Genomic DNA, 11,323 nt, shown 5'->3' with positions numbered 1-11,323 from the left:
CCAACATCTGGTTTACACGACCGACCATCTCATTTGTAGGGATAAGATGTCCTTCGTAGGACCAACATAGTGAAATAGGTTAGATCACAACATATCATTCGTACGGACCAATATCTGGTTCGCACGAATGACATATCATTCACACGGACCACTAACAAAACATGGTTTCTTATAACTACTCTCATCCGCACGGATGATATCCCGTTCGTACGGATGACACTTCATCCGCGTGGAACTGAATAGCAGCTAACAAGCTGTTTAAACGGGTTTAACACCTAAAAACCTGATTTTTGCATGTTTTGGTCGAATTGAAAGTTCACAAAGATGATATAACAAGTATATAACATAGATCTAGCACCAAATAATCAAAATAAACACTTGTTATCATGAATCAAGCATAAATCTCACCTTTGACTAAACTTATAAAAAATTTCAAAGTTTGATTCAATCAAATTCGGTTATATTTACCTTGTTTTGATTCTGAAAGGATACCAGAAATGATTCACGAAATCAATAGCTTGAGATTTACACTTTGCTGTTAAGAATTACAAGAGCAGTGTTGTTAGGGTTTTTGATTGCAAAAAATGGTAAACAATGGAACATACATAATATATATTACAATTGGAGTTTCTTCACAGTGAGGAAACTCCACTCTTCATATCACACGAGTATTTATCAGTTATCTAAAACACGACACATCTCGTTAAGCGGTCCCAACAAGGTCCGATTCACATAAACAAATATGTTATGTGACCCTTGTCACAAACGAATCCAACTAAACGATTAAATAATTATAAAACACATAATTATAAAATCACTTACAATTTATACTTAAGGGCAAATGATTTATTACCACTTGACCTAGTTCGAGGTTGTTACAAAACGGACCCTTAATCCTGTATACAACACTAAGAATATATTTATAAGTTTGCGAGTTAGCAGACACAATACGACATTATTTTATCTTATGTCTTTAATAATACAAACAGTCTGCAATAAAACTTTTTTATAAACACGTGAATATAAGACATAATAAGATAAGATTTACAAACTAAAAAACAAACAACACCTTACTCATCGTTCTATACTTCATACGCATGCTGTATACTCAAAATTCATATTTTAATCTTACTTTTCGAGTCCTTCACTTAAAAACATTTTTTAAAGGACTAAACATAACCAATTGAAATACACAGAGGACTATAACTGAAAAAAACACAGAACAATTACAAATCACCAACAAACACTATTTTCTGATACTAAATAAACACTTTACCTTTTTACGCATAAAAATTCCTTCAAACTTTATCTCTCTCTACAATTCATTTTCAGTGGTATAATATAATAAGATAAGCATTTTTTATTTTTTATTCTGAGCTAAATTTGAAACTCTAGCTTACTGGAAAGCTAGGGTTAGGGTTTCTCTCAGGCTCAATTTCAAATTTTCAAAAATTAGATGGGAAACTGTTGCAGATCTCCGGCGGCGGTTGCCAGAGAAGACGTTAAATCAAAAAATTACTCCACCGAGAAAGCTGCCGGCGGCGGTAACGGTAAGAAACAACCGGTTACTGTTTTACCTAATGTATCAAAAGTAAACATTGAAGATAAGTATGCGTTAGATAGAGAGCTAGGCCGTGGTGAATTTGGTGTAACTTACTTATGTATAGATCGACGTTCAAGAGAGTTGTTAGCTTGTAAATCGATCTCGAAACGAAAGCTACGAACAGCTGTAGATGTTGATGATGTAAGGAGAGAGGTTGAAATTATGAAACATTTGCCTGAAAATTCGAGTATTGTGACGTTGAGAGAGGCTTGTGAGGATGAAAATGCTGTGCATTTAGTGATGGAGTTGTGTGAAGGAGGTGAATTGTTTGATCGGATTGTTGCGCGTGGTCATTATACAGAGCGTGCTGCTGCTGCGGTTACTAGGACTATTGTGGAAGTTGTGATGATGTGTCATAAGCATGGAGTGATTCATAGAGATTTGAAACCGGAGAATTTTTTGTTTGCGAATAAGAAGGAGAATTCGCCTCTTAAAGCTATTGATTTCGGCTTGTCTATCTTTTTCAAGCCAGGTGAATTTTTTTCAAGATTTTGCCCTTTTATTATTGTTGATGTTAGATTTATTAAGGTGAATTTTGTTTGGTAATGTTAGGAATAATTCAGTTCTATAACTTATGTAGGATATGGTAGCTAAATATGAAGTTTGATCTATTTTTAATTTAATGTCGGAAACGATCGTGTAGTTATAGTATTCTTAAATTTGCAAAGATAGATAATTCGTTAAGTTATACGGAGTATATACACATTTTCCTTAGTAAGTGTGACTTTTGCTTTAGTACTCACTGCAATTCCTTGCTTCAATCTACCCAAGTATAACTGCTTGTAGTGTTACTTGCTGCAGCCTACAATTAAAGTTTTAATATTCGTCACTTTTCACTGTTGAGGACTTATAATTGGAAAATGGTGATGAAACTATGCAATTGTTATGATTTCCTATTATCGTTTTGGAGTCAAATGACCTTGTAGCCCATATACACCTTAGCATAAGCACCTTTTTGCTTCCATTGCAATTATATATTGGTCGGCACAATATAACCAATGCTCTATGCCAAGCAGAGTAGTAGAATTTGCATATGCGAAGAGTGCATGGTGGGGGTAAGGATCAGAATTAATTTTCTTATATAGTTTGTTTTGATATGATGGTTCGTTTTAATATGTTTTCAAGTGTTTAGGATGTCACTAATGCAATATTTAAGCTAAAGATACGAAAGGAAACTTAAGAGCTGCATATTGATATATTGATAATATTTAAGAAAGGAGATTCTTTGGACTATGTGAAATTAGTATGAGTAAGGTCAATCAGTTCAACTAGAACTCTCAATATCCAGGTCCAAGCTAGTTTAGAAAGTTTGTTATATTTCAATCAGTGTCGTAGTCCTTAATCTGTTTTCTTGTCCGACATTTTTTTGTTTAATTATTTATTATCATATTGAACCTTGAATAAGTTACATTATTCAACATGACTCGAACCTAAGTTATGGTGTGTGTCATATAAAACTTTATGTTCTTCTATAACTTTGTATAACCAGTGATATATTCTAGTCATATCAACATCCATAGTTGCTGATTTAGATGTAACTTCTCACTGGCAAGTCCAAGGATACGTTCGTATAAAGAAGTATATAAAAGGGAAGTCGATGTCTGAATGTTCTGTTTGATTTACAAATTTATGTATCATGTGGATCAAATATGAATTGCTTGGCCTACCTATCGAATACACAGGAGAACGATAGCTTGATTTACAAAATTATGTACCATGTGGATCAAATGTGAACTGGTTGAATGAATTTTCTGACAACCAACTTATAAATACACAGGTGAAACCTTCTCTGAGATTGTTGGAAGCCCGTATTACATGGCTCCCGAGGTGCTTAAGCGTAATTACGGACCAGAGATTGATATTTGGAGTGCAGGAGTTATTCTTTACATTTTGTTGTGTGGTGTACCTCCATTTTGGGCAGGTAAATCTTCTTTTTTTGGGACAACTTTCGTATTATTCTCAATGTAAGTGAACATTTTATAGTCCCCGTGTTTTGTTGTTATGGGAAACGAATGTAAGAACTAGCTGCTACATCATCATTTACACTTTCTTATGTTTCTTCGTCCTCATTGTCATTGTTATGTACTTACGCCACTCATTTATGTGCACAAGTTATAATTCTATATGCTTAAAGTGAGTTTTATATTGCAGAGTCAGAACAAGGGGTTGCACAAGCTATTCTTCGTGGGCTAATAGATTTCAAACGTGAACCATGGCCTAGTGTTTCTGAAGCTGCCAAGAGTCTTGTACGTCAGATGTTGGAGCCCGATCCAAAGCTTAGGCTCACAGCTAAACAAGTGCTAGGTATGTTTTTGGTTAATGGGTTGTTGAATCCTAGTTTCTCTTTATCTAACATAATTTCCCTTTTCATAACTCAATTTCTCTCTGTCAACATGACTCTACTTTAATAATTATTTTACCTTGAATATCTCGGTAAACAGTAATGAAAATTTACATGTTAGTATTAAAGTCTCGAGGTAATGATCCTTTGTAAATTAAATTTTATATATATGGTAAGAGTTATAAGTGAATGATTTTTGTAGTTGAAGGATTGCTGCGCACATGAGATGCAATTTTCTCCCTGCCCATTTAAGATTATGCAAATGCAACATTTTCCCTACCTTACTAATCATATCACGCATTTAAGATTTTCACATAACTTGCAAATAAAATCTTCTATGCATAATTTGATCGTAGTTATGTATCAATCACGGAGTATATAAGTTAATAAGCAATAAATCATCCTTCCTATATGACGAGTTATTGCTGACTATCTTTATATTCAATTTGCTCACGTGGTTATGTAATTTTGCCTAATCTCATGAACTTATAGTCACATCCATTAATGGCCATGACTAATCTAATTACTAATCACTGACTCACTTAATATAGAAGCTTTTATACTTGACCTTAATGATACAAAATCCCAAATATGGAGAACAATTATTATCCTGGCTCCATGTTGAAGTTTGAAGCACTTTCACACCACATGATCATCATTATAAGTTATATTGTAGTTGGGAGCAGTCATAGGAAACATGGGTGCAGAATGTGAACATGCTTTGTTGTCCCTCAACAGTGTACTTCATCTGTTTCACTAGAAATCGTCACGTTTCATTTTAGGAATATTTCATAAGATTTAAGTTATTCATATTATCACCTATTGGCAATATATTGATCATTAAAGGAATCTAATAGTCTATTTGCATCACATCTTATGCGTTACTATCAAGATTGTAAAATTCGCTAGACAGGGTGTACTTGGCCGTGACTTTTAGCGAGTACTCGGCCGCGTCTGGGATTACTTGGATTGGACCTGTTTACATTGAATAAATTTCAGAATTATGTGTAAACATAAACATAAACATAAGAATCCATCAACATAAACATAAATATAAACATCGTTGTCTAGACATGTGAACATAACCGTTTTATTTCTTAAATAGACTCAAAACCCTAATTTCATTTTGTTAAATAGACTCAAAACCCTAATTTCATTTTGTCTAGACATGTGAACATAACCATTCTATTTGTTAAATAACCGTGCTTTAAACAATTTCATTTTTGATATATGTTAGGTGACATCTCATAGATATGAAATCTGGTTCTCGCCTACTGTATGACTGTTTGCATCTAGACATACATCTCTTTTTCTTAAATTTTGTCTTAAGTACGATTTCCTGTGTTTGCAGAACATTCTTGGATCCAAAATGCTAAAAAGGCTCCAAATGTTCCGCTTGGTGATGTTGTCAAGTCGAGGCTAAAGCAGTTTTCATTGATGAATCGCTTCAAGAGAAAAGCTCTTAGGGTTTTTTTGTTTTTCTTCCTTTATTCTTTTACTATAAATAATAAAATATAATATGTTAGAGGTGGCAAAATAATTGGGCGGTGTAATCTTTCAAAATTGGCACACATCAGGAAGAGTTGGATTGGCCCAAAACTCTCTCTGTCCAGTTTTTTAAAAGTTTATATTAACAGTAATACTGTAGTTATATTATTTCACTGATATTATTTTTCTGGAAAGCATTTATTACCAGCTGGGATACTAACAATTGTATTTCGCTAATAAATTAGTTACAGAATAATATGTTTACTGATCTTTAGGAGGTCTTGGACATATAAATTACACCTTAAATAGCGTTTGACCTGTTAGATCAGTTTCTTTTATATATAATCTAAAGTTACCCGTTTGACCTGTTGTATATAATTATAATACATAATCAATAAAGGGGTTGAGATTGTCACCTACACTGCAGTTCTATGTAATTGTAGTTCTTCAGGCTCTATTTGTAATGGTTTATCTTTTGTATAGGTTATTGCTGATTTCTTGTCGGAGGAAGAAGTCGAAGACATTAAAGAAATGTTTAAAAAGATTGACACTGATGATGATGGCACCGTTACAGTTGAAGAATTAAAAACCGGATTGCAGAAATTGAATACCCACCTGGCGGAGTCCGAAATACAGTCATTTATTGAAGCTGTAAGTCTAACTACATGCCCAGTCTTTATAAAGTATACGCTAACAATTGGTATCTCGTCACATATATCGTCTCATCCATCTCTTTAAAGTGTTGTATATCTAGATTCTATTGCCATATATATCTGCAACATATGGTCACACTACCCAGGTTGTAAAAGTCCCAAGTTGGGGACCAGTCGATCAGTAGTCAGTACCTCGTAGGGATTAAACGGCTAAGTCGGGGACTAGTTGTCCGTTCACCAACTTTGACCTTTACCAAATTTGACTAATTTTGACCGAATAAATTTGAATAGGGGGGCATCAAGTTTCTTCATCCATTTACATCAACTTGAAATTTGAAGTTTAAATTTTGTTAACCTATGGGTTGGTGAAGGAAGGGAACAAAACAATAGCCTTATCTTACAATTACATGGTTCGTGATGTAAGCTAATTACTCAATATATAAGCATGATTTGTTGGTTACAGGTTGATACAAATGGAAAAGGCACTCTTGATTATGGCGAATTTGTTGCTTTCTCGCTACACCTTAGGAAAATGGCGAATGATGAGCATCTACACAAGGCTTTTTCATACTTCGACAAAGATGGTAACGGCTACATTGAGCCTGATGAGCTTCGAGATACATTAATGGAAGATGGAGATGATAGCTCTGCAAATATTGCTAATGACATCTTCCAAGAAGTCGACACAGATAAGGTAAATACTTGAATGAAAGTCATACAGAGTTAGACCTTTAAGTGCATACTTCATACTACTGTATGTCTTGATTCAGTATAATTGGGTTATTATTAAAGTTATATAAGTTAATTTTGTTTGTTTTAATGTTACTTGAACTACGAAATGTAATGATGCAGGATGGGAAAATCAACTATGAGGAATTTGCGGCGATGATGAAAACAGGAACTGATTGGAGAAAAGCTTCTCGACATTATTCAAGAGGAAGATTCAACAGCTTGAGTGTCAAGTTAATGAAAGATGGTTCTCTAAACCTGGGGAGTACTGAGTAAGATTTTATGAGCAAGATTCAACTTGATTTCCTTTTTTTGTAATTATTTTGTGAGGTTCTGTTTGATTAGGTGGGCCCCTCTCAGTTCTATGGGATGTTGACCTGAAAGTATTGATGAGAGGTGAGTTCTATCTATACTATGCTATGCTATCCTGCCTGAAATGTTGTAAATTTGACGAAGCCCCTTTCGTGTAGTATGATTCTTGGCTTCTTTTACCATTCTGAATGTTTTTAGAGAAGCTTTATTGGTTTGTTACTTTATTATTACATGGAATCTGGTAGCCTTTTTTACTGTAGTATATTTATTCCCAAAAAGATTCAGCATATTATCATGCAATGTAGTTAGTTTTCATCAAGTATTCTATGTAAGAAGTTATAAACCAAGGAGACCAGTGGTATGCTTCAGTTTATGTGCAAAGCCTCGGCCAGTTCTGTAGCCGAATTGAACTTGTTGATATTAGGTTGTTTATTGGCAGGGTTTGTAAATTTGGTGGTTCGTATCATTTTATGGGTTAGGGAACAGTTCAAACAGGTCGTCTTTGGTAGATTAGCAAACACATTTTGGTGAAGTAATCTAGTTGTTTCAATGGCTTGAATACATTCCGAATCACTCACAAAGCTGTTAATCAATTTCACAATTATCACCCTTTCGTGGTTAAGGAATTCAACCCAACACATTTCACCTCAGAAGTGGTTAGTTAAAGGCTTAAAGCTTCTAATGTATTAAATTATTAATTAATGTTATTTGTACAACTGGGGACGTGCCCGAGTAGATATTAAATTGTGTTTAGTTAAATTTAATTTTTTCTATTTGAATTTGAATCATTATACAACATTTTCGAGAAAATTTCATTAAAAGATAACCTTTTGGCTTCGATTTCTTATTTTAGGTAATCTATGTTTATGTTGACGTTTAAATCATTGTTTTATCAAATGTTAACCAAAAAGAAAGCATTGTTACTTATGAGGAAAAACTTTTTCAAAACTTAAAAATACTCCGATTTTTACGTAATCATATGCAAGTATGATTAATGACACCTACATGAGAATAACGAACATATTCAAGCATGATAATTGGCACAGACGTGTGTAGTTAATTTTTTACGATCATATTATGAACATAACAAAATTTAAGTAAATATCCAATTCGTAAGAATCACCATTCTCGAGGTCCCTTCCTTATCTTCATGTAAGATCCGGTGATCGGTTTACATATGATTTACTTAAAAAAAATCATTAATTTTTTGACGGAGTTCTAACTTAAAAATAACGTTACTCATCTTTTTAATTAACATTTGATAAAACAATCTTTTAAATGTTAAAATAAACATTGATTAAAATTGAAATAAAAATATTACTCGTACATTTTAATGAAATTTGCCTTTTACAGAATCTCTGTAACTCTATTTTCCAGAATTTTTAACTCTATAGTATTCGAACTGTAATCATTTTAAATTGTTTCTCCCATTTAATTCGATCGTTCTCTACCTCCTAAGCATTCTCTATAAAATTATCCATTTATCATTGGATCTCTTTTTAAGCTTACTTATTAATCTTACAATATATATACTCCGAATATATTTACGCGCTTGTGTTACAAGATCAAAGAGTGGACAAAATAGAATCATGTGCATAGTTTTTGCATGAAATTCGTCCTCATTTCACTTTCACCTTTTCAACTTATATTTATATTTATATTTTTTCTCGAAAGACAAAATAAGCATATTCTTTCATCATTTTAAAAGAAAATACGATAAATTATAAATAAAAAAACAAAAAGTAAATAACGGAAAATACAATGAGTTGGTCTAATCGTCATAAACGTCATAACCAAGATCTTCCTCAACCTTCTCAGCAGCTTCTTCAGCAATCTGATCTTCAACATAATCAACTCCTTCTGCTATAGCCAATCCACCCAACAACCCTGCCGCCGCACCAACCGCTAGTCCCGTTCCCATGCCGTACTTGCTCTTTTTCTCTTCATTATAACCTCCTGATCCGTACGATGCTTGACCTCCATATGAGGCCGACTGCCCACCATAGGCAACAGGCTGCCCGTATTGAGGTGGGGCCCCATACGGAGGTTGTCCATACTGAGGAGGAGCATACGGGTACCCTGAAGGTGGGGCCCCATAAGGATAGTTCATGTTCCCACCGTAAGGTGGTGGTGGGACCGGATAATTTGGTTGTGCTTGTGGATAATCGTAAGGTGTAGGTGTGTAGTAAGGATCACGCGCTTGGTAGCGCGGTTCCTTAATTACAGCTTTCACCTCCACCTTACCATGTGGGCGTCCAGATGGACGTTTCAGTTTTAAACTGTCAGTAAAAATTTCACCGATCCCAACTTCTTTAACGACTTCGTTGAGTTTAACCTTGGCTGATCCGATCAAGGGTTTGATATCTTCGGCTGCATCAGCATGAACAATGTCTATATAAAGAGTTGAATCTTCAATTGGATCGTTGAGAGGGATGACGAGTTTTTCGTCCCAGATTGGAGATTCGTCCCCATTTTCATCGACTTTTGTTGAGTATTTGTTTTTCGGGTCGACCCAAACGACGGCGTACGGTTTGAGTGGGCCGTGTCGCCAATTGATGTTTTTGAGGTTTTTGGCTGATAAAATTGTGAGTTCAAGTTCGTAACGAGGTGCCATATATTCTTAGTTCTTTGATGATTTGTTGTATTGAAATGGTTTTATTAAAGTGAGAGATTGGATGGTATATATGGTAGTGAAGCCCTGCCGATACACATGTTTGTGAAACAATTTATGGTAGTGAAGGGTTTGGATTGTCAAAGAAGGTTCTCGAGAATAATGCTCACTAGTTGGTATATTATTGTGATAGGATGCTGTATAATTACGTTTTTGCCCTTGTAGTTGAGATGAAAAATGTGAACTCGTTTTGTAAGCGACAATTTTAGATGATTATTTATCCTATACATATTTTTTATGCATCGTTTGGCCTACAAAAAAAAAAAAAAAAAAAAAAACCAAAAAAAAAAACAGAGAATACCCCATTTTACACTTTGCTTTTTTACTTTTCCACCCTCACCTTTACCCAACTTACAAAAAAAACCACCAAACCCCAGGGGAATAAATTGTAAATCACCTAAATTAAAATAAAAACTCCACAAAAACCTTTCGACAGCCCGTATCTTCCTCCTCGCTCCGAGTTAAATTTCACCAAACACTCCGTTAAACTCGAAATATTTTTCCAAACAAAACTAAACTAACTATACATACTAAAAGCCGTTAGGCTTTTGGTCGTTTGGTCTACACAAAAACGACAACAGTGAATACCCCCTTTTACACTTTGCTTTTTTACTTTTCCATCATCACCTTTACCCAACTTACAAAAAAAACCACCAAACCCCATGAGAATAGTTTGTAAATCCCCTAAATTAAAATAAAAACTCCACCAAAACCTTTCGACAGCCCGTATCTTCCTCCTCGCTCCGAGTTAAATTTCACCAAACACTCCGTTAAACTCGAAATACTTTTCCGAACAAAACGAAACTAACTACGTTCGAAACAGACACTTTTTAAAAAACACTAAACACAACGACAAACCGTATCTTCCCGCTCGCTGCGAGTTAAATTTTTCCGACATCACCGTCAGACTCGAAATTATTTTATGAACAAAACGATACTAACTACGTTCGAAACGGACACTTTTTAAAAAATGCTAAACACAACGACAGCCCGTATCTTCCTGCTCGCCGCGAGTTAAATTTTTTCGCCAACACCGTCAGGCTCGAAATAATTTTATCAACAAAACGACTACCTGTCACACCCCCAAATAGGGCATGGGGTATTTGTGACTAATTATATCAAATCACAGTTGTATAAACGAGAACGACTCTATATGAGACGTTTTATTAAGTTTTGCAGCGGAAGATAAATAAATTTCATTATATTTAGAGCATTAAATGTTTTTAAATGAATTGGTAAGTAATGCATGAAGACTCCAAGCATGGCAAGAAATCATCATCAAAGCAGCAGATATACAGCGGAAACAATATTTAAGTACCTGAGAATAAACATGCTTAAAAAGTCAATACGAGGTTGAGTGAGTTCATAAGTTTGTCATAAATAATGATTTCAGTAATAAATCACAAGATTTAATAAAAGACGATATATCATGTATATCAAAAGTATGCCATGAGCGTATAATATCAAAACTAAACGATTTTACCCCGAGACAATACATATGTAATTGTCGAGATCATTATTATACC

General features: G+C 34.4%; 2 protein-coding genes across 2 annotated transcripts; one reads left to right on the top strand and one right to left on the bottom strand.

The window, feature by feature from the left end:
- Positions 1 to 1,363: 1,363 nt before the first annotated feature.
- Positions 1,364 to 7,356, top strand: LOC139882368 (calcium-dependent protein kinase 13-like). The gene is made up of 7 exons (XM_071866703.1): positions 1,364 to 2,075; positions 3,381 to 3,524; positions 3,755 to 3,907; positions 5,296 to 5,411; positions 5,916 to 6,083; positions 6,549 to 6,779; positions 6,938 to 7,356. The coding sequence occupies exons 1-7, from the start codon at positions 1,457 to 1,459 to the stop codon at positions 7,088 to 7,090; spliced, it is 1,584 nt and encodes a 527-aa protein (XP_071722804.1). The 5' UTR covers positions 1,364 to 1,456; the 3' UTR covers positions 7,091 to 7,356.
- A 1,506-nt stretch (positions 7,357 to 8,862) lies between these two features.
- LOC139882357 (uncharacterized) lies at positions 8,863 to 9,898 on the bottom strand. Its single transcript, XM_071866693.1, has one exon. The coding sequence runs from the start codon at positions 9,738 to 9,740 to the stop codon at positions 8,898 to 8,900; it is 843 nt and encodes a 280-aa protein (XP_071722794.1). The 5' UTR covers positions 9,741 to 9,898; the 3' UTR covers positions 8,863 to 8,897.
- Positions 9,899 to 11,323: the final 1,425 nt, after the last annotated feature.

Source organism: Rutidosis leptorrhynchoides, chromosome 1 (genome assembly GCF_046630445.1).
Source record: "Rutidosis leptorrhynchoides isolate AG116_Rl617_1_P2 chromosome 1, CSIRO_AGI_Rlap_v1, whole genome shotgun sequence".
NCBI classification, from domain to species: domain Eukaryota; kingdom Viridiplantae; phylum Streptophyta; class Magnoliopsida; order Asterales; family Asteraceae; genus Rutidosis; species Rutidosis leptorrhynchoides.
The sequence above is the reverse complement of the archived record's forward strand: the minus strand, read 5'-3'. Positions and strand labels throughout refer to the sequence as shown.